This window comes from Mobula birostris, chromosome 8 (genome assembly GCF_030028105.1).
Source record: "Mobula birostris isolate sMobBir1 chromosome 8, sMobBir1.hap1, whole genome shotgun sequence".
Classification (NCBI taxonomy): Eukaryota; Metazoa; Chordata; class Chondrichthyes; order Myliobatiformes; family Myliobatidae; genus Mobula; species Mobula birostris.
This window is the reverse complement of record NC_092377.1, coordinates 127,238,729-127,266,623: the sequence shown is the minus strand read 5'-3', so window position 1 is coordinate 127,266,623 and position 27,895 is coordinate 127,238,729. Positions and strand designations below refer to the sequence as shown.

The window sequence follows — 27,895 nt, the reverse complement described above, 5'->3', positions numbered from 1 at the left end:
CTGGCGGGTGGGCTTGGGGGGGATTGTAACATTTAACAGCCATTCATTCTTTGGAACACTTCTGTTTTCATGGATGTTTGTAAAGAAAAAGAATTTCAGGATGTATATTGTATACATTTCTGACATTAAGTGTACATATTAAAACTGACACACACTCACAAACTGATGCACAGACATACACACACACACTTACACACAGAAACACAATGACACACACACACACAAAAACACACATACACTCACACACTCACACTGACAAATGCACACACACACATACACACTCACACACACAAATACACAGGTGCACACACATTTACACAGATACCCCCCCACACACACTAAAGCACATGCACCACACAGACACATACTCCCAAACTCACACACAGACACACGAACATTCTCAGACACACACTCACACACCACCAGATAGACACACACACACATACACTGTCATACAGAAACACACACACACACACACACGTATTTACTCACAGGTACACCCACATTAAGACACAGACAGAACACACAAACTCACAGACACAACAGACACAGTCACACATTGACACACACTCACACACAGACACATACACTCACACACAGACACATACACTCACACACAGATAAACACAGACACGCACTCACAGACACAATAGACATACACATACTCACATACACATACTCACATACACATGCTCACACATACTCACTCTTGCAAACACACTGACACACACAAACTCATACCCAGATACACACAGTCACACACAGACACAGACTCACACACCCACACACTCAGTCATGTGCACACTCACACACACTCCACAGACACATGTACACACAAACCGATAGATGTACATATACGCACAATCACACAGACGCACATTGACACACTGACACACATATGGTCACACACAGACATACACACTCACACAAAAGACACAGCCACACACAGACACACAGACCCACACCCATAGACAGACACACAAACTCACACACCTTCACAGACAGACACACACATACTGACAACCAGATACACACACACCCCAACAGATAGACAGCCACACACTCACACACAGGCAGACACTCACACACAAACTCTCACATGCATCACACACATGTACACTCTACAGATAAGGAGTAGCCAACCTTTTACATTTCATGCGTCAATTTTTTCACTCACAAGTTCCGATGCGCCATACAACTCTTGTACCCCTGTTCAATTCTTGTAAAAATATGTTAATATAGAACTCATGTATGAAAAAAATTGCACCTGAACTCATGCGTGAAAAAATTGACGAATGGAATGTAAAAGGTTGGCCACCCCTGCTATAGATCCCTACAGTGACACATACACTCAAACAGACACACACACACAAACTGAGGAGCACAGACATATTCACACACCCCCTTACACACAGATGAACACAGACACACACTGTCACACAGACACACATTGACATACTGACACACACATACACTCACAAACTGACACACACACTGATGCACACACACATAAATACATGCAATCACATGCTCACTCACAGACACACTCACACACAGACAGAGAGGGAGGCAGACTAATTCACACACACACACACACACACACACAGGTAAACACACACACTTACAGACACAACAGACATACACACACTCACGTGCACCCACTGACACATGCACACTGTCACACAAAGGTGCACACACACATTCACACACAAATACATACACTCAAACACAGACCCTGTCACAATGAGGTGCTGGGAACAGACCCAAATGTGAGACACAGACACTGAAGTACAAGGAACAGGACTTGACTAGAGTAGGGACGTGACAGGATTCAGCCCAGCAGCAGGGACAAGAACCCAGACTTGGGCTAGGGAAAGCGGGACCAGGACTAGGAACCATGGACTAAGAGGCAAGGCTTCGACTCCAAGCCCGAGACTGGACAAGGACATGACATGGCTTCAGGACAGGACGTGGCTGGGGTCTAGAGGCCTTAGCTTGGAGACAAGACAAGGCTTGGACTCCGAGCCCGAGACTGGACAAGGACCCAGAACCTGGGTTTTGCCTTGGGCTCGGACCCCAGAACCAGGCAAGGACATGACATGGCTTGAGGCTGGGGTCTTTGGTCTTGAGGCTTGGCTGCAGGATCCTCAAGGCTTGGGTTCTTGGAGCTTGGCTGGGGGATCGTCAAGGCTTGGGTTCTTGGAGCTTGGCTGGGGGATCTTCGTCTTGAAATGCAGAGGCTGATAACTCAGAGGCTGGAGCTGAGAGACCGATTAGGGACTGAACATCAACATGGAGCCAGGACTTGTCTTTCAAAAAGCCGGGACTCATCGTTACCACAACACCAACATGAGACAGGACAGTACATAGACATAGAGTCAGGACTTATACTGGACAAGCCAGGACTCAACCTCTCCACACCAAAGTGGGACAGGTCCACCTGTTGGGTAACGGCAGGACAGCCAGACTTACCCAACAGAGGCAAAGACAAGACAAGACTTGACTCCCTGTGGGGCAACAGCAGAACAGCCTGACTTACCCCATAGAGGCAAGGACAAGAAGAGACAAACACCAAAGAACGACAGACAGTTCCATCTCTGCTTCAGGGTAGCTCCAAGTCTCAGTTCAGCCAGCAACCTCAGCTGGCTACGGAAACAGCCGGAACCCTACCTAGCATGGAGTGGCTGGCAGACACTCAGCTGGCCCGAGAAACAGCCAAATCCATATCACAAAGACTACTCCTACAAGTGGCAACAAGGCTCCATGAAGCAGTGGTCCTCCAACCAGGTCTAGAGATCACAAATGGTTTCACTAGCCTTCCATCAGCAGGTTGCCTTAAGGGGGACTGACAAGACAAACCAGCAGCCCACGCTCAATCCCAAGGCTACTTATATTGCAGACCCAAAGATGGGAATCAGGTGCCTATGATTAACTCAAACAAGGGTCAGCTGGAAGACCCAGAGTCCTGAATCCACGGACCGGACCATGAACCGGAATGCAAATTTCGCGAACCGGACCATGACAACCCCAGAGACAAACACACAGATACACACAAAAAACTCACACACAGTCACAGGCAGATGCCCACAAACTACTACATAGTAGGACCACAAAGGTAATAATCTCTGGATTACTACCAATGCCATGTGCTTGTCAGAGTAGAAATAGGAGGATATTTCAGATGAATACGTGGCTTGAAAAATGGTGCAAGGGGGAGGGAATCAAACTTCTGGGGCATTGGAACCAGTTCTGGAGGAGGTGGGACCGGTACAAACAGGACGGTCTGCACCTGGGCTGGACTGGAACCAATGTCCTAGGGGGAGCGTTTGCTACTGTTGTTCAGGAGGATTTAAACTAATGTGGCAGGGGGATGGGAACAAGTGCAGAGAGACAGAGGGGTGTAAAATGAGGGTAGAAGCAAAAAGTAGTAAGGTGAAAAGTAAAAGTGGCAGGCTGGCAAATCCAGGGCAAAAATCAAAAAGGGCCACTTTTCAACATAATTATATAAGGGCTAAGAGTGTTGTAAAAGCAAGCCCGAAGGCTTTGTGAATCAACGCAAGGAGCATTCATAACAAGGTGGATGAATTGAATGTGCGGATAGTTATTAATGAATATGATATAGTTGGGATCACAGAGACATAGCTCCAGAGTGACCAAGGATGGGAGCTCGACATACAAGGATATTCAATATTCAGGAGGGATAGACATGAAAGAAAAGGAGGTGGGGTAGCATTGCTGGTTAGAGAGGAGATTAACGCAATAGAAAGGAAGGAGATTAACCGGGAGGATGTGGGATCGATATGGGTAGAGTTGCATAACACTAAGGGGCAGAAAATGCTGGTGGGAGTTGTGTACAGGCCACCTAACAGTAGTAGTGAGGTTGGGGATGGCATTAAACAGGAAATTAGAAATGCGTGCAATAAAGGAACAGCAGTTATAATGGGTGACTTCAATCTACATATAGGTTGGGTGAACCAAATTGGTAAGGGTGCTGAGGAAGAGGATTTCTTGGAATGTATGCAGGACAGTTTTCTGAACCAACATGTCGAGGAACCAACTAGAGAACAGGCCATTCTGGACTGGGTATTGAGCAATGAGGAAGGGTTAGTTAGCAATCTTGTCGTACGAGGCCCCTTGGGTAAGAGTGACCATAATATGGTGGAATTCTTTATTAAGATGGAGAGTGATATAGTTAATTCAGTAACAAAGGTTCTGAACTTAAAGAAGGGTAACTTTGAAGGTATGAGACGTGAATTAGCTAAGATAAACTGGCAAATGATACTTAAAGGGTTGACGGTGGATATGCAATGGCAAGCATTTAAAGATCGCATGGATGAACTACAACAATTGTTCATCCCAGTTTGGCAAAAGAATAAACCAAGGAAGGTAGTGCACCCGTGGCTGACAAGGGAAATTAGGGATAGTATCAATTCCAAAGAAGAAGCATACAAATTAGCCAGAAAAAGCAGCACACCTGAGGACTGGGAGAAATTCAGAGTCCAGCAGAGGAGGACAAAGGGCTTAATTAGGAAAGGGAAAAAAGATTATGAGAGAAAACTGGCAGGGAACATAAAAACTGACTGTAAAAGCTTTTATCGATATGTGAAAAGAAAAAGATTGGTTAAGACAAATGTAGGTCCCTTACAGTCAGAAACAGATGAATTGATCATGGGGAACAAGGACATCGTAGACCAATTGAATAACTACTTTGGTTCTGTCTTCATTAAGAAGGACATAAAAAATCTTCCGGAAATAGTAGGGGACCGAGGGTTGAGTGAGATGGAGGAACTGAGGGAAATACATGTTAGTAGGGAAGTGGTGTTAGGTAAATTGAAGGGATTGAAGGCAGATAATCCCCAGGGCCAGATGGTCTGCATCCCAGAGTGTTTAAGGAAGTAGCCCAAGAAATAGTGGATGCATTAGTGATAATTTTTCAAAACTCTTCTGGATTCTGGATTAGTTCCTGAGGATTGGAGGGTGGCTAATGTAACCCCACTTTTTAAAAAAGGAGGGAGAGAGAAACCGGGGAATTATAGACCAGTAAGCCTGACATCGGTGGTGGGGAAAATGCTAGAGTCAGTTATCAAAGATGTGATAACAGTACATTTGGAAAGTGGTGAAATCATCGGATGAAGTCAGCATGGATTTGTGAAAGGAAAATCATGTCTGACGAATCTCATAGAATTTTTTGCGGATGTAACTAGTAGAGTGGATAGGAGAGAACCAGTGGATGTGGTATATTTGGATTTTCAAAAGGCTTTTGACAAGGTCCCACACAGGAGATTAGTGTGCAAACTTAAAGCACACGGTACTGGGGGTATGGTATTGATGTGGATAGGGAATTGGTTGGCAGACAGGAAGCAAAGAGTGGGAATAAACGGGACCTTTTCAGAATGGCAGGCAGTGACTAGTGGGGTACCACAAGGCTCAGTGCTGGGACCCCAGTTGTTTACAATATATATTAATGACTTAGATGGTTAAGCACAGCTTCTCCAAGTTTACGAATGACACAAAGCTGGGCGGCAGTGTTAGCTGTGAGGAGGATGCTAAGAAGATGCAGGGTGACTTGGATAGGTTAGGTGAGTGGGCAAATTCATGGCAGATGCAATTTAATGCGGATAAATGTGAGGTTATCCACTTTGGTGGCAAGAACAGGAAAACAGATTATTATCTGAATGGTGGCCGATTAGGAAAAGGGGAGGTGCAACGAGACCTGGGTGTCATTATACACCAGTCATTGAAAGTGGGCATGCAGGTACAGCAGGCGGTGAAAAAGGCGAATGGTATGCTGGCATTCATAGCAAGAGGATTCGAGTACAGGAGCAGGGAGGTACTACTGCAGTTGTACAAGGCCTTGGTGAGACCGCACCTGGAGTATTGTATGCAGTTTTGGTCCCCTAATCTGAGGAAAGACATTCTTGCCATAGAGGGAGTACAAAGAAGGTTCACCAAATTGATTCCTGGAATGGCAGGACTTTCATATGATGAAAGACTGGACCGGCTAGGCTTATACTCTCTGGAATTTAGAAGATTGAAGGGGGATCTGATTGAAACGTATAAAATTCTAAAGGGATTGGACAAGCTAGATGCAGGAAGATTGTTCCCGATGTTGGGGAAGTCCAGAATGAGGGGTCGCAGTTTAAGGATAAAGGGGAAGCCTTTTAGGACTGAGATGAGGAAAAACTTCTTCATACAGCGAGTGGTGAATCTGTGGAATTCTCTGCCACAGGAAACAGTTGAGGCCAGTTCATTGGCTATATTTAAGAGGGAGTTAGATATGGCCCTTGTGGCTAAAGGGATCAGGGGGTATGAAGAGAAGGTAGGTAAAGGGTTCTGAGTTGGATGATCAGCCATGATCGTACTGAATGGCAGTGCAGGCTCGAGGGGCCGAATGGTCTACTCCTGCACCTATTTTCTATGTTTCTATGTTTCTAACAGTCAGTCATAGACACACACTCACACATATGCGCACACAGGCATCTCATATAGACACGCACACATAGAAACACTCCACAGACACACTTCTTAGACACACACAGACTCACTTATATATAAACTAACACACACGCACACACAGACAAGCACTCACACTCACACTTACAACCCCTCACACACAGACAAACACTCACACTCACACAGAGACACACCCGCACTTGCACACACTCACCCACTGATACACACACAGACACACTCACACATACACTGAAGCTCCCACACACTCTCATAAACACTAACACACAGACACATACACACTCACACAAAGATGTGCACATGCTTTCACCCACAGATATCCACACACTCACACATAGACTCCAGTCATAGACACACACACACACACACACACACGCACACACACATAGGAAAACTCACACACACTCACTGGCAGACACACACAAACTGACACCCAGATATTGACACACACACTCACACACATACATCACATACAGACACACACCCAGGCACACTCCACAGACACACTCACATACAAACTCACACACACTCACTATGCAAACACAGATGGACATTTAGACACAAACACTCACACACAGACACACAAACACTCTAACACACACTCACAAAGCATGACACACACAAACAGACAAACACACTTACACACAAGCATGCACACACATTCACACATGGATACACTCACACTGATTCATAGACACTCTCACACAGACACACCTGCACTCACACACGTAGATACACACTGCCACACAACGCACACACAGACATTCACACACAAACTCAAACACACAGACACACAGTCACTCACTCTCACACACAGACACACAAACATTCACTTACTGTCACACACCCTCACACAAAGACACACACATATCCGGAGGCACACACAAACGCATACAGACAAACACATACTCACGCACAGGCATGCACAGACATTCACACAGACACACTCACACTCACAGACAGATTCCAGGGGCACAGAGACCAACTTTCACACACTCACACAGAGACACATTTGCACATTCACACACAAACGCACCATCACACACTCACACATGGGTAGATAAACAAAGACACACACACACTCACTGTCACAACAGACTTACATGTAATCACATACACACACTCTCACTACCACGCTCACTGATGCACCCACTTGCACACTCACACACAGACACAGACACACAAACTCACATTTAGATACACACACAGTCACACACACACACACTGACACGAGCAGACACTCGCTCACTCACACATGCACGCACATATACATACACACTCAGAAACAGACACACAGTCACGCAAATACACATTGACACACATACTCTCACACACTCACACTGATACCTACACACAGAGACACATTAACTCACAAACGGACACACAGACTGATGCACATGCAATCACACAGTCACACACAGGAACACACACTCACACACAGGCGGACACACACTCACACAGTCACATACAGGCATACACATGCATCACACTCACACGCAGACATACTCTGCAGGTACACACAAACACACTCACACACTCACATCCAGACACACATACTCATACACCCTCATAGACAAACACACACATACTGACACCCAGACAATCTCACTTACAGACAGGTGCTCACACACTCACACGCAGACACACCCAGGCACACAGTGATACCCATACCCAGATACACACAAAGTCACACTCAGACACAGATACAAAGTTGCACTCACGCACAGACACACACATTCACACACAGGGTTATACACACTCACACTCAACAACACACTCATACATAGACAGACTGATTCAAACTGACTGGAAGGTGACAGTAACTCAAATAACCACATGTTACAGCCCCTCTCCCCTCTCCCTCTCACCACGTTACAGCAATGGTGTGCAGAAGAGCATCTCTGAACATGCAACACATTGATGGGCTACAGCAGCACGAGACCACTCCCTGCTGTATCTAATGAAATGACCATTGCGTGTACTTCCTCAGCTCTACCTCAGAGCCCCTGTCTCTCCCCTCTCCCTCTGTTCCACTCCACCCCTTCCTCTCCCCTCTCCAACCATCCCTCTCCTCCGCACCCTCTCCCCTCTCCATCCCTATCCCCTCCCACTCCCATCTCCCTCCATCACTCTTCTCTCCTCCCTATCCTTTCCCCTCCAACCCTCTCCACACTTCCCTGTCCCCTCCCTCCCTTATCACTCCATCCCTCTCCTCCTCTTCCACTCCCTTCTCTCTGCATCCATCACCTTGCTTCCTCTCCCCTTGTACTCCCCTCGCCTTCCAATCCTCCTCCCCTCCCTCTTCTCCACTCTTCCTCCATCGCTCTCCTCCCGTCATTCTCGCTCCTACCATCTGCTCCCCTCCCTCTCCCATCCCTCTCCTCTCCATCCTCTCCCCTTTCCCTCCATCCCTCTCCTCCCTGCCCTCATCCCTCACATCCCCTACCCTCTCCCTCCATCCATCTCCACCACAACCTCTCCCTCCATCCCTTTTCACCCTCCCTCTCCCCATCCCTCCGTCCCTCTCCTCCCCTCCCTCTCCCTCACCGTCCATCCCTCTCCTTCCCTCCTTCTCCATTTGCCCTCAATCCCTCTCCTCCCCATCCCCTCTCCTTCCCTCACTCTTCCCTCTCCCTCCCACTATGTTACCCCCACACTACCCCTAGGTGGATGTCAGAACCTACCTCTCTCCCATTTGTAGAAGCAATCCAGGCTGAATTCTATGGGAATGTAGCCCAGAGAGGAAGGAAAAGAGAGATTGGGTGAGGGGTGTAAGTGAGATGTTGAGGGGTATACAGACTGGAGAAGAGGCGTTCTGGCTCAAAAGGAGAGGGAATGGTCAGAAGGAAGTGTAGTGGTCAGGGAAGGATGTAGGGGTCAGCTGAGGGGTGTAGTGGTCAGGGAGGGGTATAGGGGTCAGGTGACGGGTGTAGTGGTCAGGGAGGGGTATAGGGGTCAGGGAGGGGTGTACTGGTCAGGGAGGGATGTAGGGATCAGGTGAGGGGTGTAGGGATCAGGTGAGGGGTGTAGGGGTCAGGGAGGGGTATAGGGGTCAGGGAGGGGTGTACTGGTCAGGGAGGGATGTAGGGATCAGGTGAGGGGTGTAGGGATCAGGTGAGGGGTGTAGGGGTCAGGGAGGGGTGTAGTGGTCAGGGAGGGGTATAGGGGTCAGGTGAGGGGTGTAGGGGTCAGGGAGGGGTATAGGGGTCAGGGAGGGGTGTACTGGTCAGGGAGGGATGTAGGGATCAGGTGAGGGGTGTAGGGATCAGGTGAGGGGTGTAGGGATCAGGTGAGGGGTGTAGGGGTCAGGGAGGGGTATAGGGGTCAGGGAGGGGTGTACTGGTCAGGGAGGGATGTAGGGATCAGGTGAGGGGTGTAGGGATCAGGTGAGGGGTGTAGGGGTCAGGGAGGTGTGTAGAGGTCAGGGAGGGGTGTAGTGGTCAGGGAGGGGTGTAGGGGTCAGGGAGGGGTGTAGTGGTCAGGTGAGGGGTGTAGTGGTCAGGGAGGGGTTTAGGGGTCAGGTGAGGGGTGTAGGGGTCAGGGAGGGGTGTAGTGGTCAGTGAGGGGTGTAGTGGTCAGGGAGGGGTGTAGTGGTCAGGGAGGGGTTTGGAGCCAGGTGAGGGGTGTAGGGATCAGGGAGAGGTGTGGGCATCAGGGATGGATGTAGGGGTCAGGGGAAGGTGTAGGCATCAAAGAAAGAATGTGGGGTTCATGGATGGGGTTAGGGGAGGGTACAGGGGTCAGGGGGTGTGCAGGCAACAGGGAAGGAAAGTAGGGTTCATGGAGGGGTGTAGGATCAGGGGAGGGTGGAGGGATCAGGGCAAGGATTTAGAGGTGGAGACATATGTAGGTATCAGGGAGGGGTGAAGGAGTCGGGGGTGCAGAGATTGGGGAATGTTGTATGTGACAGGGGAGGGTGTAGGGGTCAGGGCAAGGATTTAGGTGTGGAGATGTATGTAGGCATCGGAGAGGGGTGAAGGGGTCAGGGGTGTAGAGTTTGGGGGATGTTGTATGTGACAGGGGAGGGTGTAGGGGTCAGGGCAAGGACTTAGGGGTGGAGATGTATATAGGTATCGGAGAGGGGTGAAGGGGTCGGGAGTGTAGAGATTGGGGGATGTTGTATGCGACAGGGAAGTGTGGAGGAGTCAAGGGTTGGGTGTAGGGGTCAGGGGAGGGACAGAGGGATCAGGGGAGGGGCATAGGTGTCAGGGTGAGGAAAGGCTGGAGGGTGAGGAGGGGTTGAGGAGGGAACGCTGTGGGAGAGGGTGAGGAGGGAATGATCCGGGAGGGGCAGTGAGGGGGGAGTGCTGTGGGAGAGGTGGTGAGGGGGGAATGATCTGGGAGGGGTGGTGAGGAGGGAATGATCTGGGAGGGGTGGTGAGGAGGGAACGATCTGGGAGGGGTGGTGAAGGAGGAATGATCGGGGAGGGCTGGTGACGAGGGAATGATCAGGGAGGGCTGGTGAGGAGGGAAATCTGGGAGGGGTGGTGAAGGGGGATGATCTGGGAGGGGTGGTGAAGGGGGAATGATCGGGGAGGGCTGGTGAGGAGGGAATGATCTGGGAGGGGTGGTGAAGGGGGAATGATCTGGGAGGGGTGGTGAAGGGGGAATGATCGGGGAGGGGTGGTGAGGAGGGAATGATCGGGGAGGGCTGGTGAGGAGGGAATGACCTGGGAGGGCTGGTGAGGAGGGAATGATTGGGGAGGGGTGGTGAGGTGTTTACCTGCGCTGACTGCTCGGAGTCCGAGGAGCAGGATAAGTGTCAGTGAGCCCTGCCGATAAAACAACAGAGAGGATAATGGAGGATTCTGTGATGTCCGCATCCCAGAGCACAGCCAGAGTCTATTCTACCCATCCTCCTGAAGCAGATGTCCCATCAACTCCATCCCTCCCCACAGTCACCAAACTAACCCACTGACCCATCCTCTCACCACAGGCCTGTATCAGTCCTCAAATTAATCCCAGACATCCCACCTCTCCCGGAAGTTCTGGGAGTCTCCCGTATATTGATAGCGGCTCGATGGTGCCCGCAAATTATGTGTGTGTGTGTGTGTGTGTGTGTGTGTGTGTGTGTGTGTGTGTGTGAGTGAGAGAGAGAGGGGGGAGGGGAATCCTGATTCCTGATTGGTCTCTCTTTGTGCTAAGTAGACCTATCAGTTTTCTCTGTGGGCGGGCTTTACAGTCCACCTCTCTCTCTCTCTCATTCATTCTCCATCAGTTCAGTTTAGTGTCCTGCAGCAGCATAGCAGAGTGTTTCCAAAAAAAGAAAATATAAAACGTACTTCCCTCCAGACTACACTAAAGTGTACCCTTGCCTAACAGGGGGTCAAAAATAATGACAGTGTTTCCCACTACACTATTTGCAACAATGACTTTTCTATTGCCCATGGGGCTGCCAAATTCTAACTGTGATGCAGAAAGGGCACTCAGCATGGTGCATCACATTAAGACAGAATTCAGAAGTCAACTGCCTGACAAAACACTTGTGAATCTGATCTCTTGCAAAATGAACAAATTCATTGACACAGACTGCCATGAGGTTGAGACTGTATCAGTCCCCAAACTAATCCCACTGTCCCACACTCTCTCCATAGGCCTGTATCAGTCCCCAAACTAATCCCACTTCCCCACATCCTCCCCACAGGCCTGTATCAGTCTTCAAACTAATCCCACTGTACCACTCTCCCCCCACAGGCCTTTATTAGTCTTCAAACTAATCCCACTGTCCCACTTGCTCCCCACAGCCCCGCATCAGTTCCAAACTAACCCCACTGCACTGTGTCAGTCCAACCCTGCTCTCTCCCCACAGGCCTGTATCAGTCCCCAAACTAATCCTACTGTCCCGCACTGTCTCCACAGGCCTGTATCAGTCTTCAAACTAATCCCACCATCCCACTCTCTCCCCACAGGCCTGTATCAGTCTTCAAACTAATCCCACTGTCCCACATTCTCTCCACAGGCCTGAATCAGTCCCTGTGGTAACTTCTACTTTGAAAAAGGCACACTCGACAACTTCATGCCCAAAGAAACAACTTTATCTCGAATGTCAAAACTGTTATGGATATACAGAGGCTTTCACAACCCGTACGGCATGGCAGGAACACTATATACAAAAGCCCACCGGAAGTAAAAAGAACGGAAGTAGAACCCCCCACCCTCCGCATTATCCTAATTAGTATTAACTTACTTTTAATAATGCTCACATTACAACACTTCTCCCCCTTTAAAATCCAACATTCCCCAAAAGTAAAAAACTAGGAAATAAAAACAGTGGTGTTATTAACTTGCGTACTCCTGAAAACTTATACCAGTATCTCAGCAACAGTTTACCAATACAAAACATCTGGAAAACGTGACAGATTCAACACTTAATGCTGATAAATGTGAGGTGCCTCATTTTGGTAGGACTAATCAAAATAGGACATATATGGTAAATAGTAGGGCATTGAAGAATGCAGTAGAACAGAGGGATCTAGGAATGATGGTGCAAAGTTCCCTGAAGGTGGAATCTCATGTGGATAGGGTGGTGAAGAAAGCTTTTGGTATGCTGGCCTTTATAAATCAGAGCATTGAGTATAGGAGTTGGGATGTAATGTTGAAATTGTACAAGGCATTGGTAAGGCCAAATTTGGAGTATTGTGTACAGTTCTGGTCACCGAATTATAGGAAAGATGTCAACAAAATAGAGAGAGTACAGAGGAGATTTACTACAATATTACCTGGGTTTCATCACCTAAGTTACAGAGAAAGGTTGAATAAGTTGGGTCTTTATTCTTTGGAACGTAGAAGGTTGAGGGGGGACTTGATAGAGGTATTTAAAATTATGAGGGGGATTGATAAAGTTGACGTGGATAGGTTTTTTCCATTGAGAATGGGGGAGATTCAAACAAGAGGACATGAGTTGAGAGTTAAAGGGCAAAAGTTTAGGGGTAACATGAGGGGGAACTTCTTTACTCAGAAAGTGGTAGCTGTGTGGAATGAACTTCCAGCAGAAGTGGTTGAAGCAGGTTCGATGTTGTCGTTTAAAGTTAAGTTGGACAGCTATGTGGACAGGAAAGGAATGGAGGGTTATGGGCTGAGTGCAGGTCGGTGGGACTAGGTGAGAGTAAGAGTTCAGTATGGACTAGAAGGGCCGAGATGGCCTGTTTCCGTGCTGTAATTGATATATTGTTATATGGTTCAATCTAAGAACAACAGAAAAAAACTGTCCCGTCACAGATTCAGTCTGTCAGGAAGTTTATGAGTGCGCTGTGATCTGTGCACTACCCCTGGTGACCCAGCCGGCACCACTGGTGAGGGTGTTTTGGGTGGATCTGGTTTTTGGGGGCATGAGAGGGGTCTGTGTGTCTGTGTGAGAATGTCCATCCTCCTCAGGGGACCCCGACCCCTCTGCCAGCGTCTCGCCCTCTGGCAAAGTCACTGGTGGACCTGCCCCACCGTAGTCTGTCTCACAAATGGAAACTCCATGGAACTGTCTGCCTCTGAGCCGGTATCATGACGCAGGCGCACATGGTCCTGACGTCTGCAGAAAACACGCCCATCAGTCAGCTTAACAACATAGGAGACAGGACCACTCTGCTTAAGAATAACCCCAGACAGCCATTGCTGATTGTTTCTCACATAGACATTATCATCTGGTTTTAACTGCCTCTCTCACGCATGTTGATCATGTCCCTCCTTCTGCTTTTCCTGCTTTCTCTCCACTTTTGTCTTCATGTCCGGGCGCTGCAGGTCCAATCTTGACTTGGGCCTACGCCCCATCAGCATCTCTGCTAGAGTGCGGGCGGTTGTAGTCTGTGGCGTGAGGCGGTATTTAAACAGGAAACGTGAAAGCTGCATGCTAAGAGAGTCCCCTGTCATCCACTTCAGGCCTTCCTTCACTGACTGAACAGCCCGCTCAGCCAAACCATTGGAGGCTGGGTGGAAAGGGGCCGTCCGAATGTGATGAATGCCATTCTGCTGCATGAACTCACCGGTGAACGTCGGGCCATTATCAGTGACCAGAGTGTCAGGCAACCCGTGGACTGCAAACACTTGCCTGAGTTTGTCTATGGTTGAGGGGGCTGTGATGTTGCTCATGATGTGAGCTTCGATCCATTTAGAATGCGCATCTGCCATTACAAGAAACATCTGCTCCATAAAAGGACCAGCAAAGTCCAAATGTAGCCCAGACCAGGGGTTGTCTGGCCACTCCCATGGGTGCAAAGGGGCTGGTGGTGGCATATTCTGATTAGTCTGACATTGCGTGCATGATTTTGCCTTGTTCTCCAGATCCTGATCCATTCTTGGCCACCAAACATAGGATCTTGCAAGGCTTTTCATTCGAGACACTCTTGGGTGAGTCTCATGAATTTCCTCCACAATCTGTGAACGGCCGGGGGAGGCACGATGACCCTCGACCCCCAGAAAATGCAGCCATCCTGCAGAATGAGTTCTGTCTTGCATTTGGCATAAGGCCTCAGTTCCTCTCCTTCCACGACTCTGGGCCAACCATGTAAAAGAAAAGTCTTGACTTGGGACAGGACTGGGTCCCTCTCTGTCCACTGCTTGATCTGGGTCGCCTTTACAAGTGTCTCTGACAGCCTCTCCAATGGAAACACAGTCTCTGGAGGCACATATGCAGTAACAGGTGTCTCAGGTAAAGGTAGCCGACTCAGTGCATCGGCGTTTGCATTATCCCCACCCGCTCTGTACACTATAGTGTACCGTTAGGCAGACAATGTAAGAGCCCAACGCTGTATCCTCGCTGAGGCTAGCGGTGGGATGCATCTAGTCTCACTGAACAGGCTCGTCAGTGGTTTATGGTCTGTAAAAATTGTAAATACGCATCCATAAAGGTACTGATGAAAGCGTTTGACCGCAAAAACAATGGCCAGACCTTCTTTGTCTAGCTGTGAATATCCCTTCTCAGCAGCTGTCAGGGTACGTGAAGCAAAACCAATAGGCTTCTCTGAACTGTCCTCCATTACACATGAGAGAACTGCCCCGACTCCATAGGGCGAAGCATCGCATGCAAGGGTGATCTCCTTGTCTGGGTCATAATGAACAAGCAGCTTCGCTGAGTGGAGGAGTTCTTTCACTTCCTTGAAAGCTTTCTCCTGCTCTTCACCCCACTGCCACTTGGTGTCATTGTGAAGCAGCTTATACAGTGGGGTCAAAACCCTTGAGGGGTCAGGAAGAAACTTGCCATAATATTTCTCCATGCCCAAAAATGATCTGAGTTTCGTGATGGTCTTAGGGCTTGGGGCCTCCTTAATAGCTCTCACTTTGTCCTCCACAGGGTAAAGCCCCTCAGCTGTGATCTTGTGTCCCAGGTAACTCACATTTGATGCCAGGAACACACATTTTCCGCGTTTCAACTGCAGCCCTGCATCTGAGAGCCTCTTCAGTACCCGTTCTAAATTAGCCAAATGCTCCGCCCCCATGATCAAAATATCATCAAGGTACACTGCTACGTGCAGAATCCCCTGCAGCAAAGTGTCCATTGTCCTTTGGAAAATGGCAGGGCTGGACGCCACTCCAAACACCAGGCGATTGTACTTGAATAATCCCTCGTGCGTATTAATTGTGACGTACTCCTTTGAATTCTCATCGAGCAGCAGCTGTTGGTAGGTGTGGCTCATGTCCAGCTTTGTGAACAGTTTACCCCCTGACAGGGTCACAGACAGGTCATCCACCCATGGCAATGGGTACTCCTCCAGCTTAGAGACCTGATTCACCGTAAGTTTATAATCCCCATATATCCTCATCGTTTTGTCTGCCTTCAAAACTGGAACAATGGGAGCTGCCCACCTTGAAAACTGGACAGGCTCAATAATGCCCAGCCTCTGTAAACGTTCCAGCTCCTCCTCGACTCTGCCCTTCATGGCATAGGGCACCGACCTGGGCTTAAAAAAACGTGGTGTAGCCTCAGGGTCGACATGGAGTTTCACTGTCACACCCTTCAATGTCTCCAGCTCATCCCTGAAAACGTCACTGTACCGCTGCAGAATGTCCTCCGTCGTGTATGCACACTTAATTTCACCCCAGTTTAGCCGGATTTTGCAAAGCCAATTCGCGACCCAGAAGACTGGGCCTACTGTCCTTAGCTATCACTAGCCTGGCTTCAGCCTTCTGACCCTCGGCTGAAATGTCCACATATAACACACCTAAATGAGGTATGGGCTGCCCCCTATAGGTCCTAAGTTTGAGTTTTGATGGTCTAATGAGAGACAGGTTGGAGCCCCATGTCCTCCTGTAGGTCTCCTCACTAATGACTGATCCAGTAGCCCCTGAATCAATCTCAGATTTAATGTCCTTTCCCCTGACAGTGACTGTGACATAATATGGTTCAGGTGGTTCCTCATCTGATTTCACTGCAAACATATTGTAGGCACACGCTGCCTCTTCATCTGCACCTTCTAGATGGTGTGTGGCTGCCTGAGCCTGTTGAGCTTTCCCCTGCCCAGGCTTAATCTTACCCTTTGAACTTCTGCACTTTTTAGCTAAATGTCCCTGTTTGCTACAAGCATGACAAACGGTGTCTTTGAATTTTCAATCATTTGCATAGTGTGTTCCTCCACACCGGAAACATTCCACCCGCTTTGTCTGTTTACCAGTCTCCCTCCTGACTTGGTGCACTGCTGCCAACTGCAACCCCCATGTCCCTTCTGGATATCCTTGACATTATTAACAGCCATCTCCATGTCTTGGGCAACCTCTAAGGCTTTATTGAAAGTCAACGGTGGGGTTTCCCCTAACAGGCGGCATTGTATGCCATCATTATTAATGCCACATACCAATCTATCATGGAGTATGTCTTCCAGCACCGCTCCCAAATCACAATGCTCTGACAGCTGCCAAAGCTCGGCCACAAAATTGGCCACAGACTGACCTGGCTTCTTGAAACAGCTGTGAAACTTACACCGTTGGACTATCACAGAAGGTTTCGGATTGTAGTGGTTCCCCACGAGCTTGACCAGTTCGTCATATGGAATGTTCCCCGGTTTCCGCGGTGCAGCTAAATTCCTTATTAGCTTGTAATTCTTTGCCCTACACACACTCAGGAGAATAGAGCATTTCTTAGCCTCCTCAGTAATTCCATTAGCACCGAAAAAGTGTCCCAACTTTTCCTCATACTCCGGCCAGTCCTCCGCTACCTCCAAAACTTCAATGACGGTCCCAAACGTAGCCATCTGAAAGTGAGGCCCCTATCGGCGCTGCTGCTCCCGTTCGAAACGCGCCGACACATCCACAAAACCAGCTCACCTTGTAGCCAAAAATACGTGGTAACTTCTACTTTGAAAAAGGCACACTTGACAACTTCATGCCCAAAGAAACAACTTTATCTCGAATGTCAAAACCGTTATGTATATACAGAGGCTTTCACAACCCGTACGGCATGGCAGGAACACTATATACAAAGCACACCGGAAGTTAAAAGGAAGGAAGTAGAACCGCGCCCCCCCCCGCCCATTATCCGAATTGCTATTAACTTATTTTTAATAATGCTCACATTACAACAGTCCCCAAACTAATCCCACTGCCCCACACTCCCCACAGACCTGTATCAGTCCCCAAACTAATCCCAGACCTCCCACCTCTCCCAGAAGTTCCGGAATTCTCCTGCATATTAATACAACTCCCTGACGCCCGCAAATTGTATACAATATCTTGGAAATGAGAGGGAGAGGGAGAGTGAGAGCGGGAGCGGGAGCAAGATTGAGCATGCCAATTGGTCTCTGTTTGTGCTAAGTAGACCTATCAGTTTTCTCTGTGGGCGGGCTTTACAGTCCACCTCTCTCTCTCTATCAGTTCCGTTTCGTGTCCTGCACTGCCATGGCAAAGTGTTTCAAAAAAAGAAAATATAAAACGCACTTACCCCAGACTACACTAAAGTGTACCCCTGCCTAATAGGGCTCAAAATAATGACAGTGTTGCTCGCTGCACTGTTTGCAACAGTGACGTTTCTATTGCCCATGGTGGGTTAAGACTGTAAAAGACATGTTGAGGTGAGTTTAACAGGTGTCATTCGTTCATTAGCATAGCTAATGTTATTTAAACTAGCTGGCTAGCTGCTAAGGAGCTACTCTATTGATGTCCTATGTGATGAGGCCAAACTCCCTGTAGACTTGCTTAAAGTTGTAATAGAATTCCATGATAATATATAAGTACATACTGTATTTTAATGTCACATTTTCTGCATATACCCAGTTTACAGATTACAGATTGGTTTACAGATTAGACAAAATCACTAAACAAAGTATTACATAAGACACACATCAAAGTTGCTGGTGAACGCAGCAGGCCAGGCAGCATCTCTAGGAAGAGGTACAGTCGACGTTTCAGGCCGAGACCCCTACATAAGACAATATAATAAGGATACACCTTATGCTTTTATTTCTTTTAGGGACCACAACATATTAGGGAGGCTAATCGCAGGGAAGGCTGCACAAGTATTTCACAGTTCTTTTCAGCAGAGCCACATCACAGTGCAAGGAAAGTTTGCAAAAGAAATAGAAAAGCTATTTGCATTAGCATTGAGATTGCCAACAAAATACTCAACAAGGAATATATATATATATGTGTGTGTGTGTGTGTGTGTGTGTGTGTGTGTAAATAGTTTCCATATGTATCAAATAAATTGTGTCCTTTCATAATTAAATGTCCCGTGTACATGCACCCTTGGAGGTCTACCGGGGGTGGGGGGGGGCGGGGTGACATGGGGTTGCGGGGAGTGGGGGTGCTACCTCCCTGAAATGAGTTTTTGCAGGGTGGGATGTCTGTAATCCCACCGCCCCACACTCTCACCACAGACCTGTATCAGTCCCCAAACTAATCCCACCGCCCCACACTCTCACCACAGACCTGTATCAGTCCCAAACTAATCCCACCGCCCCACACTCTCACCACAGACCTGTATCAGTCCCCAAACTAATCCCACCGCCCCACACTCTCACCACAGACCTGTATCAGTCCCCAAACTAATCCCACCGCCCCACACTCTCACCACAGACCTGTATCAGTCCCCAAACTAATCCCACCGCCCCACACTCTCACCACAGACCTGTATCAGTCCCCAAACTAATCCCACCGCCCCACACTCTCACCACAGACCTGTATCAGTCCCCAAACTAATCCCACCGCCCCACACTCTCACCACAGACCTGTATCAGTCCCCAAACGAATCCCACCGCCCCACACTCTCACCACAGACCTGTATCAGTCCCCAAACGAATCCCACCGCCCCACACTCTCACCACAGACCTGTATCAGTCCCCAAACTAATCCCACCGCCCCACACTCTCACCACAGACCTGTATCAGTCCCCAAACTAATCCCACCGCCCCACACTCTCACCACAGACCTGTATCAGTCCCCAAACTAATCCCACCGCCCCAAACTCTCACCACAGACCTGTATCAGTCCCCAAACTAATCGCACCGCCCCACACTCTCACCACAGACCTGTATCAGTCCCCAAACTAATCCCACCGCCCCACACTCTCACCACAGACCTGCATCAGTCCCCAAACTAATCCCACCGCCCCAAACTCTCACCACAGACCTGCATCAGTCCCCAAACTAATCCCACCGCCCCACACTCTCACCACAGACCTGTATCAGTCCCCAAACTAATCCCACCGCCCCACACTCTCACCACAGGCCTGTATCAGTCCCCAAACTAATCCCACCGCCCCACACTCTCACCACAGGCCTGTATCAGTCCCCAAACTAATCCCACCGCCCCAAACTCTCACCACAGACCTGTATCAGTCCCCAAACTAATCCCACCGCCCCACACTCTCACCACAGGCCTGTATCAGTCCCCAAACTAATCCCACCGCCCCAAACTCTCACCACAGACCTGTATCAGTCCCCAAACTAATCCCACCGCCCCAAACTCTCACCACAGACCTGTATCAGTCCCCAAACTAATCCCACCGCCCCACACTCTCACCACAGACCTGTATGTCCCCAAACTAATCCCACCGCCCCACACTCTCACCACAGACCTGTATCAGTCCCCAAACTAATCCCACCGCCCCAAACTCTCACCACAGACCTGTATCAGTCCCCAAACTAATCCCACCGCCCCACACTCTCACCACAGACCTGTATCAGTCCCCAAACTAATCCCACCGCCCCACACTCTCACCACAGACCTGTATCAGTCCCCAAACTAATCCCACCGCCCCACACTCTCACCACAGACCTGTATCAGTCCCCAAACTAATCCCACCGCCTCACACTCTCACCACAGACCTGTATCAGTCCCCAAACTAATCCCACCGCCCCACACTCTCACCACAGACCTGTATCAGTCCCCAAACTAATCCCACCGCCCCACACTCTCACCACAGACCTGTATCAGTCCCCAAACTAATCCCACCGCCCCAAACTCTCACCACAGACCTGTATCAGTCCCCAAACTAATCCCACCGCCCCACACTCTCACCACAGACCTGTATCAGTCCCCAAACTAATCCCACCGCCCCAAACTCTCACCACAGACCTGTATCAGTCCCCAAACTAATCCCACTGCCCCACACTCTCACCACAGACCTGTATCAGTCCCCAAACTAATCCCACCGCCCCACACTCTCACCACAGACCTGTATCAGTCCCCAAACTAATCCCACCGCCCCAAACTCTCACCACAGACCTGTATCAGTCCCCAAACTAATCCCACCGCCCCACACTCTCACCACAGACCTGTATCAGTCCCCAAACTAATCCCACCGCCTCACACTCTCAGCACAGACCTGTATCAGTCCCCAAACTAATCCCACCGCCCCAAACTCTCACCACAGACCTGTATCAGTCCCCAAACTAATCCCACCGCCTCACACTCTCACCACAGACCTGTATCAGTCCCCAAACTAATCCCACCGCCCCACACTCTCACCACAGACCTGTATCAGTCCCCAAACTAATCCCACCGCCCCACACTCTCACCACAGACCTGTATCAGTCCCCAAACTAATCCCACTGCCCCACACTCTCACCACAGACCTGTATCAGTCCCCAAACTAATCCCACTGCCCCACACTCTCACCACAGGCCTGTATCAGTCCCCAAACTAATCCCACTGCCCCACACTCTCACCACAGGCCTGTATCAGTCCCAAACTAATCCCACTGCCCCAAACTCTCACCACAGGCCTGTATCAGTCCCAAACTAATCCCACCGCCCCAAACTCTCACCACAGGCCTGTATCAGTCCCCAAACTAATCCCACTGCCCCACACTCTCACCACAGACATATATCAGTCCCCAAACTAATCCCACTGCCCCACACTCTCACCACAGGCCTGTATCAGTCCCCAAACTAATCCCACTGCCCCAAACTCTCACCACAGGCCTGTATCAGTCCCAAACTAATCCCACTGCCCCAAACTCTCACCACAGGCCTGTATCAGTCCCAAACTAATCCCACTGCCCCAAACTCTCACCACAGGCCTGTATCAGTCCCCAAACTAATCCCACTGCCCCACACTCTCACCACAGACATATATCAGTCCCCAAACTAATCCCACTGTCCCATCTTGTCACCATAGGCCCATCAGTTCTCAAACTAATCTCACTGCCCCAAATTCTCACATTCCAGGTACCCGCTTCACAGTGTAAAAATAACCCTGCCCTGCACATCTGCTTTAAATATTTCCCCTTGTAACTTAAATGCACATCCTCTAGCATCTGACATTTGTTCTCTGGGAGAACAAAAATCTGACTGTCCTCCCTCATAATCTTTATAAACTTCATTGCGATGTGTGTATGTGTCCTTGACCATAAGCATAGGAGCAGTAGGCCATTCAGCCCATCAAGTCTGCTCTGCCATTCCAACATGGCTGATTTATTATCCCCCTCAACCCCATTCTCCTGCCTTCTCCCTGTAACCTTTGACACCCTTACTAATCAAGAACCTATCAACCTCCACACAGGAAATATCCTCAATGTGTGTGTGTGTGTGTGTGTGTGTGTGTGTGTGTGTGTGTGTGTGCGCGTGTGTGCGTGTGTGCAGTTTTGCATGTGCTTCCTGTGATGTAATGGGTTTCCCCAAATTCTCCTGTGTTCATCCTCACGTGGGGTGAGTTGGTAAATGGGCCACTATGAGTTGACTCCCTGGTGTGGGGGAGAAGGTGAGGAGTAGAACCTGAGGGATGGGACTCAAGGTGAGAGGAATGAAATGTGATTGTTGCAATGGGTCAGTACTGACTCAATGGGCCGAAGGGCTTGTCTCTATCTCTCCTTCGCCACAACCACAGCTACTGAAGACACACAAAACCTCCTGGAGGAAGGAAATAACTATTTCCGATGGAACGAAAGGGTGAGGTGTGGGAGGTGAGGATTCGAGGTGATTCAGAGGCAATGAGGGATTGGGAAATGCACGGCAGGTTCTCTGGATAAAGCTGAAGGGATCTACTCTAGGGAAGAAGCATAGCAGTTAGCTCAACGCTCTACAGCACCAGTGAGCCAGATTCAATTCCCACCATTCTTGGGAAGGAGCTTGTGTGTTCTGCCCATACCCGCGTGGGTTTCCTCTGAAGGCTGCGGTTTCCTCCCACATTCCAAAGACGTACGGGTTAGGGTTAGTAAGTTGTGGGCACGCAACATTGGTGCCGCAAGCACAGAGTCACTTGTGGGCTGCCCTCCGTCACAATCCTTGGACTGTGTTGGTTTACGACACAAACAATACGTTTCACTGTACGTTCTGATATAGGTGTGACGAATCTCAACATTTATCTTAAAAAGAGGATAGATTAGGTAGTATTGATATTTGGAGTAAAACCAGTTGTAAAATTAGCCAGCTCCCTCTTGGGTACAAGCAATGTAATATCCAGCGCATCGACACAGAGTGATGCCTCAGGAAGGTGATGATCATTATTAAGGACCCCATCACCCAGGGCATGCCCTCTCCTCATTGCTACCGTCAGGAAGGAGGTACATGAGCCTGAAGGCACACACCCAATGATTCAGGAACAGCTGCTTCCCCTCTGCCATTCGATTGCTAAATGGACATTGAACCCATGAACATAACCTCACTTTTTAAAAAATATATTATTTCTGTGTTGATCTATGTAGTTGATTTACTTACTTATCTCATTTCTTCTCTTCTATATTATGTATTGCATTGAACTGCTGCTGCTAAGTTAACAAATTTCACGACCCACTCCAGTGATAATAAACCTGATTCTAACCCAAAGAGGCCCAAGTATATTGAATCACATTAACAAACTCCTTACTCTATATTCATATAGATTAGATTAATTTGTATATTGGAATATAAACAATTTTATAAAAGAAAGGATCTATACCCGCTACTAAAGTCAAAGCTGTTTGGGAAAAAAAGAGAAAAAGAGTTTGTAAAATGTGTGCAGGGTAGATTTTTGCAACAATACATAGAGGTACCAACGAGAGAAGGGACAGTGTTGGATCTCCTGTTAGGGAATGAGATAGGTCAGGTGACGGGGGTTTGTGTTGGGGAGCACTTCGGGTCCAGTGATCACAATGCCATTAGTTTCAATATAATTATGGAGAAGGAAAGGACTGGACCTAGGGTTGAGATTTTTGATTGGAGAAAGGCTAACTTTGAGGAGGTGCAAAAGGATTTAGAAGGAGTGGATTGGGACAATTTGTTTTATGGGAAGGATGTAATAGAGAAATGGAGGTCATTTAAAGGTGAAATTTTGAGGGTACAGGATCTTTATGTTCCTGTTAGGTTGAAAGGAAAGGTTAAGAGTTTGAGAGAGCCATAGTTTTCAAGGGATATTGGAAACTTGGTTCGGAAAAAGAGAGGGATCTTCAATAAATATAGGCAGCTTGGAATTAATGAGGTGCTCGAGGAATATAAAGAATGTAAAAAGAATCTTAAGAAAGTAATTAGAAAAGCTAAAAGAAGATACGAGGCTGCTTTGGCAAGTAAGGTGAAAATAAATCTAAAGGGTTTCTACAGTTATGTTAGTGGCAAAAGGATAGTGAGGGGTAAAATTGGTCTCTTGGAGAATCAGAGTGGACGGTTATGTGTGGAGCCAAAAGAAATGGGGGAGATTCTGAACAATTTCTTTTCTTCGGTATTCACTAAGGAGAAGGATATTGAATTGTGTAAGGTAAAGGAAACAAGAAGGGTAGTTATGGAAAGTATGACGATTAAAGAAGAGGAAGTACTGGCATTTTTAAGAAATATAAAAGTGGATAAGTCTCCGGGTCCGGACAAGATATTCCCTAGGACCTTGAGGGAAGTTAGTGTAGAAATAGCAGGGGCTCTGACAGAAATATTTCAAATGTCATTAGGAACGGGGATGGTGCCGGAGGATTGGCGGATTGCTCATGTGCTTCCATTGTTTAAAAAGGGTTCCAAGAGTAAACCTAGCAATTATCGGCCTGTGAGTTTGATGTCAGTGGTGGGTAAATTGATGGAAAGTATTCTTAGAGATGGTATATATAATTATCTGGATAGACAGGGCCTGATTAGGAACAGTCAACATGGATTCCTGCGTGGAAGGTCATGTTTGACAAATCTTATTGATTTTTTGATGAGGTTACTTGGAAAGTTGATGAGGGTAAAGCAGTGGATGTTCTCTATATGGACTTCAGTAAGGCCTTTGACAAGGTTCCACACAGAAGGATAGTTAGGAAGGTTCAATCGTTAGGCAATAATATCGAAGTAGTAAAATGGATTCAGCAGTGGCTGGATGGGAGATGCCAGACAGTGGTGGTGGATAACTGTTCGTCAGATTGGAGGACAGTGACTAGTGGTGTGCCTCAGGGATCTGTACTGGGTCCAGTGTTATTTGTCATATATATTAATGATCTGGATGATGAGGTGGTAAATTGGATTAGTAAGTATGCAGATGATACTAAGATAGGTGGCGTTGTGGATATTGAAGTAGGTTTTCAAAGCTTGCAGAGAGATTTAGGCCAGTTAGAAGAGTGGAAGATGGCAGATGGAGTTTAGTGCTGAAAAATGTGAGGTGCTACATCTTGGTAGGACTAATCAAAATAGGACATATATGATAAATGGTAGTGCATTGAAGAATGCTGTAGAACAGAGAGATCTAGGAATAATGGTGCATAGTTCCCTGAAGGTGGAATCTCACGTGGATAGGGTGGTGAAGAAAGCTTTTGGTATGTTGGCCTTTATTAATCAGAGCATTGAGTATAGGAGTTGGGATGTAATGTTGAAATTGTACAAGGCATTGGTAAAGCCAAATTTGGAGTATTGTGTACAGTTCTGGTCACCGAATTATAGGAAAGATGTCAATAAAATTGAGAGAGTACAGAGGAGGTTTACCAAAATGTTGCCTGAGTCTCATCTCCTAAGTTACAGAGAAAGGTTGAACAAGTTAGGTCTTTATTCTTTGGAGCAAAGAAGGTTGAGGGGGGACTTGATAGAGGTGTTTAAAATTATGAGGAGGATAGAGAGAGTTGACGTGGATAGGATAATTCTCCATTGAGAGTGGGGGAGATTCAAACAAGAGGACATGAGTTGAAAGCTAAGGGGCAAAAGTCTAGGGGTAACATGAGGGGGAACTTCTTTACTCAGAGAGTGGTAGCTGTGTGGAATGAGCTTCCAGCAGAAGTGGTTGAGGCAGGTTCGATGTTGTCATTTAAAGTTAAATTGGGTAGATATATGGACAGGAAAGGAATGGAGGGTTATGGGCTGAGTGCAGGTCGGTGGGACTAGGTGAGAGTAAGAGTTCGGCACGGACTAGAAGGGCCAAGAAGGCCTGTTTCTGTGCTGTAATTGTTATATGGTTATATGGTTAAAACCTTATCAGATAATAAAATATGCTATTAACCAACTGATATCTGGTATTATTATATCTTTTCTTTTGTTTTATAATATATATTCTCTTGGACTCTGTATTCTTCTATATAGAAATCAATAAATATATTGATAAAGAAAGAAAGGGGCCCAATTGTCCATGTACAGAGAATCTCATAGTCAGCCAGCACAGAGACAGGCTTTTCAACCCAATTCATCCATGCGTACCTAGATTCCTACCTCCCCTAATCCTACCTGCCTGTCTTTGGGCTGTACCCCTCTAAACCTTTCCTATCCACGTACATGTAAGTATATTTTAAACAGTGTGACTCTAACTGTGGAAGATCAGCCATGCTCACAGTGAATGGTGGTGTTGGCTCGAAGGGCTGAATGGCCTACTCCTGCACCTATTGTCTATTGTCTATTGTCTATAACACTTCCTCTAGCAGCTCATTCCATACGGCTGGTCATCCATGGTACATTGGTGAGACCACACTTGGAGTACTGCGTGCTGTTCTGGTCACCCAGCAATAGGGAGGATGTCATGAAGCTGGAGAGGGGGCAGGAAGGATTCGCCAGGATGTTACCAGGACTGGAGGGCTTGAGTTATAAGGAGAGACTGGACAGGCTGGGACTGTTTTCCCTGGAGCGAAGGAGGCTGAGAGGTGACCTTACAGAGGTTTATAAAACCATGAGGGGTGGTGATAAGGTTGATAAGGGTGTCAGTCACAGTCTTTTCCCAGTTTAGGGGAGCCTGAATCTAGAGGACACAGATTTAAGATGAGATTGGAGAGCATTAAAAGGCCCAAGCTTTTTCACCCAGAGGGTTGTAGGTATATGGAATGAGCTGCCACAGTGCTCCCTCCTCACCCCCTTCCTCACTGCCCCTCCCACTGTGCTCCTTTCTCACCACCCCTCCCACAGCATTCCCTTCCTGGTCTCCACCCTCCTCCCAAACCAGCCACCGTTCCACCTGGCCAAGCCAGTGCCCGCCCAGCCATTGCACCCCGGGGCGAGAGCTAAACCGGGCACCCGTTTGACCTGTGTCTCCCCAGGACATCAGCAACGTTCGACTTGACAAAGTTGGATTGTGGAAAGGGTTGCGACCGGCATTTGTTTCACTGACCTGGATGTCTGCTGCTCTGAACTTCATGGCCGAGTTAACTTCAAGAGCAGATGGTGGAATGCGAGTATCTACTTGAGCTGTGTTTACGTTTGGGGAGTTCCCAGCTTCCTGGTCTACCTGACCACAACTTCTTCAAACATGTCTTCCTGTCTGTAACTATAATATTTAAAATAATGTTGTTTCAAATGTATACTCCTGTATTTAATATGTTAATAGAGACACGTATATGACTAAATCACAGATTAGAGTTTTATATATTTTGATGGCTGTATTTCAATAGAATTGGTTTCTTTGCAATCTTGTGTATTTTACATTATACATTGAAATACATGATTCTGAGAAGGGGTCCATAGTCTTCAGCAGACTAGCAAAGGCCTCCATGGCATGAAAAAGGTTAAGGACCCCTGGTATAAAAGGACAAGGAGTCTCTATCATCACTCTTCCTTGTCTGTCCCCCTCTCCCCACACCTCTTCTTCTATCTCTCTCTCTCCTCCCTCTCTGTCACCCCATCTCTCTCTCCACCCATCCAATCTCTTTCTCTCTCTTCTCTTT

At 47.9% G+C, this 27,895-nt stretch overlaps 1 protein-coding gene across 21 annotated transcripts in view; it reads right to left on the bottom strand.

Moving 5' to 3' along the window:
• LOC140201677 (uncharacterized) overlaps positions 1-27,401 on the bottom strand; it is a 314,354-nt gene extending 286,953 nt beyond the window's left edge. For 7 of the 21 annotated variants that reach the window (XM_072266193.1, XM_072266194.1, XM_072266178.1 and 4 more), the window contains exons 1-3: positions 27,343-27,401; positions 11,195-11,243; positions 9,156-9,191 (exon numbers count right to left, since the gene is read on the bottom strand). In XM_072266193.1, coding sequence (XP_072122294.1) covers positions 9,156-9,191; positions 11,195-11,243; positions 27,343-27,369 — 112 coding nt within the window. In that variant the 5' untranslated portion in view covers positions 27,370-27,401. Of the gene's footprint in view, positions 1-9,155; positions 9,192-11,194; positions 11,244-17,344; positions 17,874-27,342 lie in introns of those variants that run through there. The other 14 variants (XR_011886937.1, XM_072266179.1, XM_072266184.1 and 11 more) reach the window with 6 other exon arrangements.
• Between the last annotated feature and the right edge of the window lie 494 nt (positions 27,402-27,895).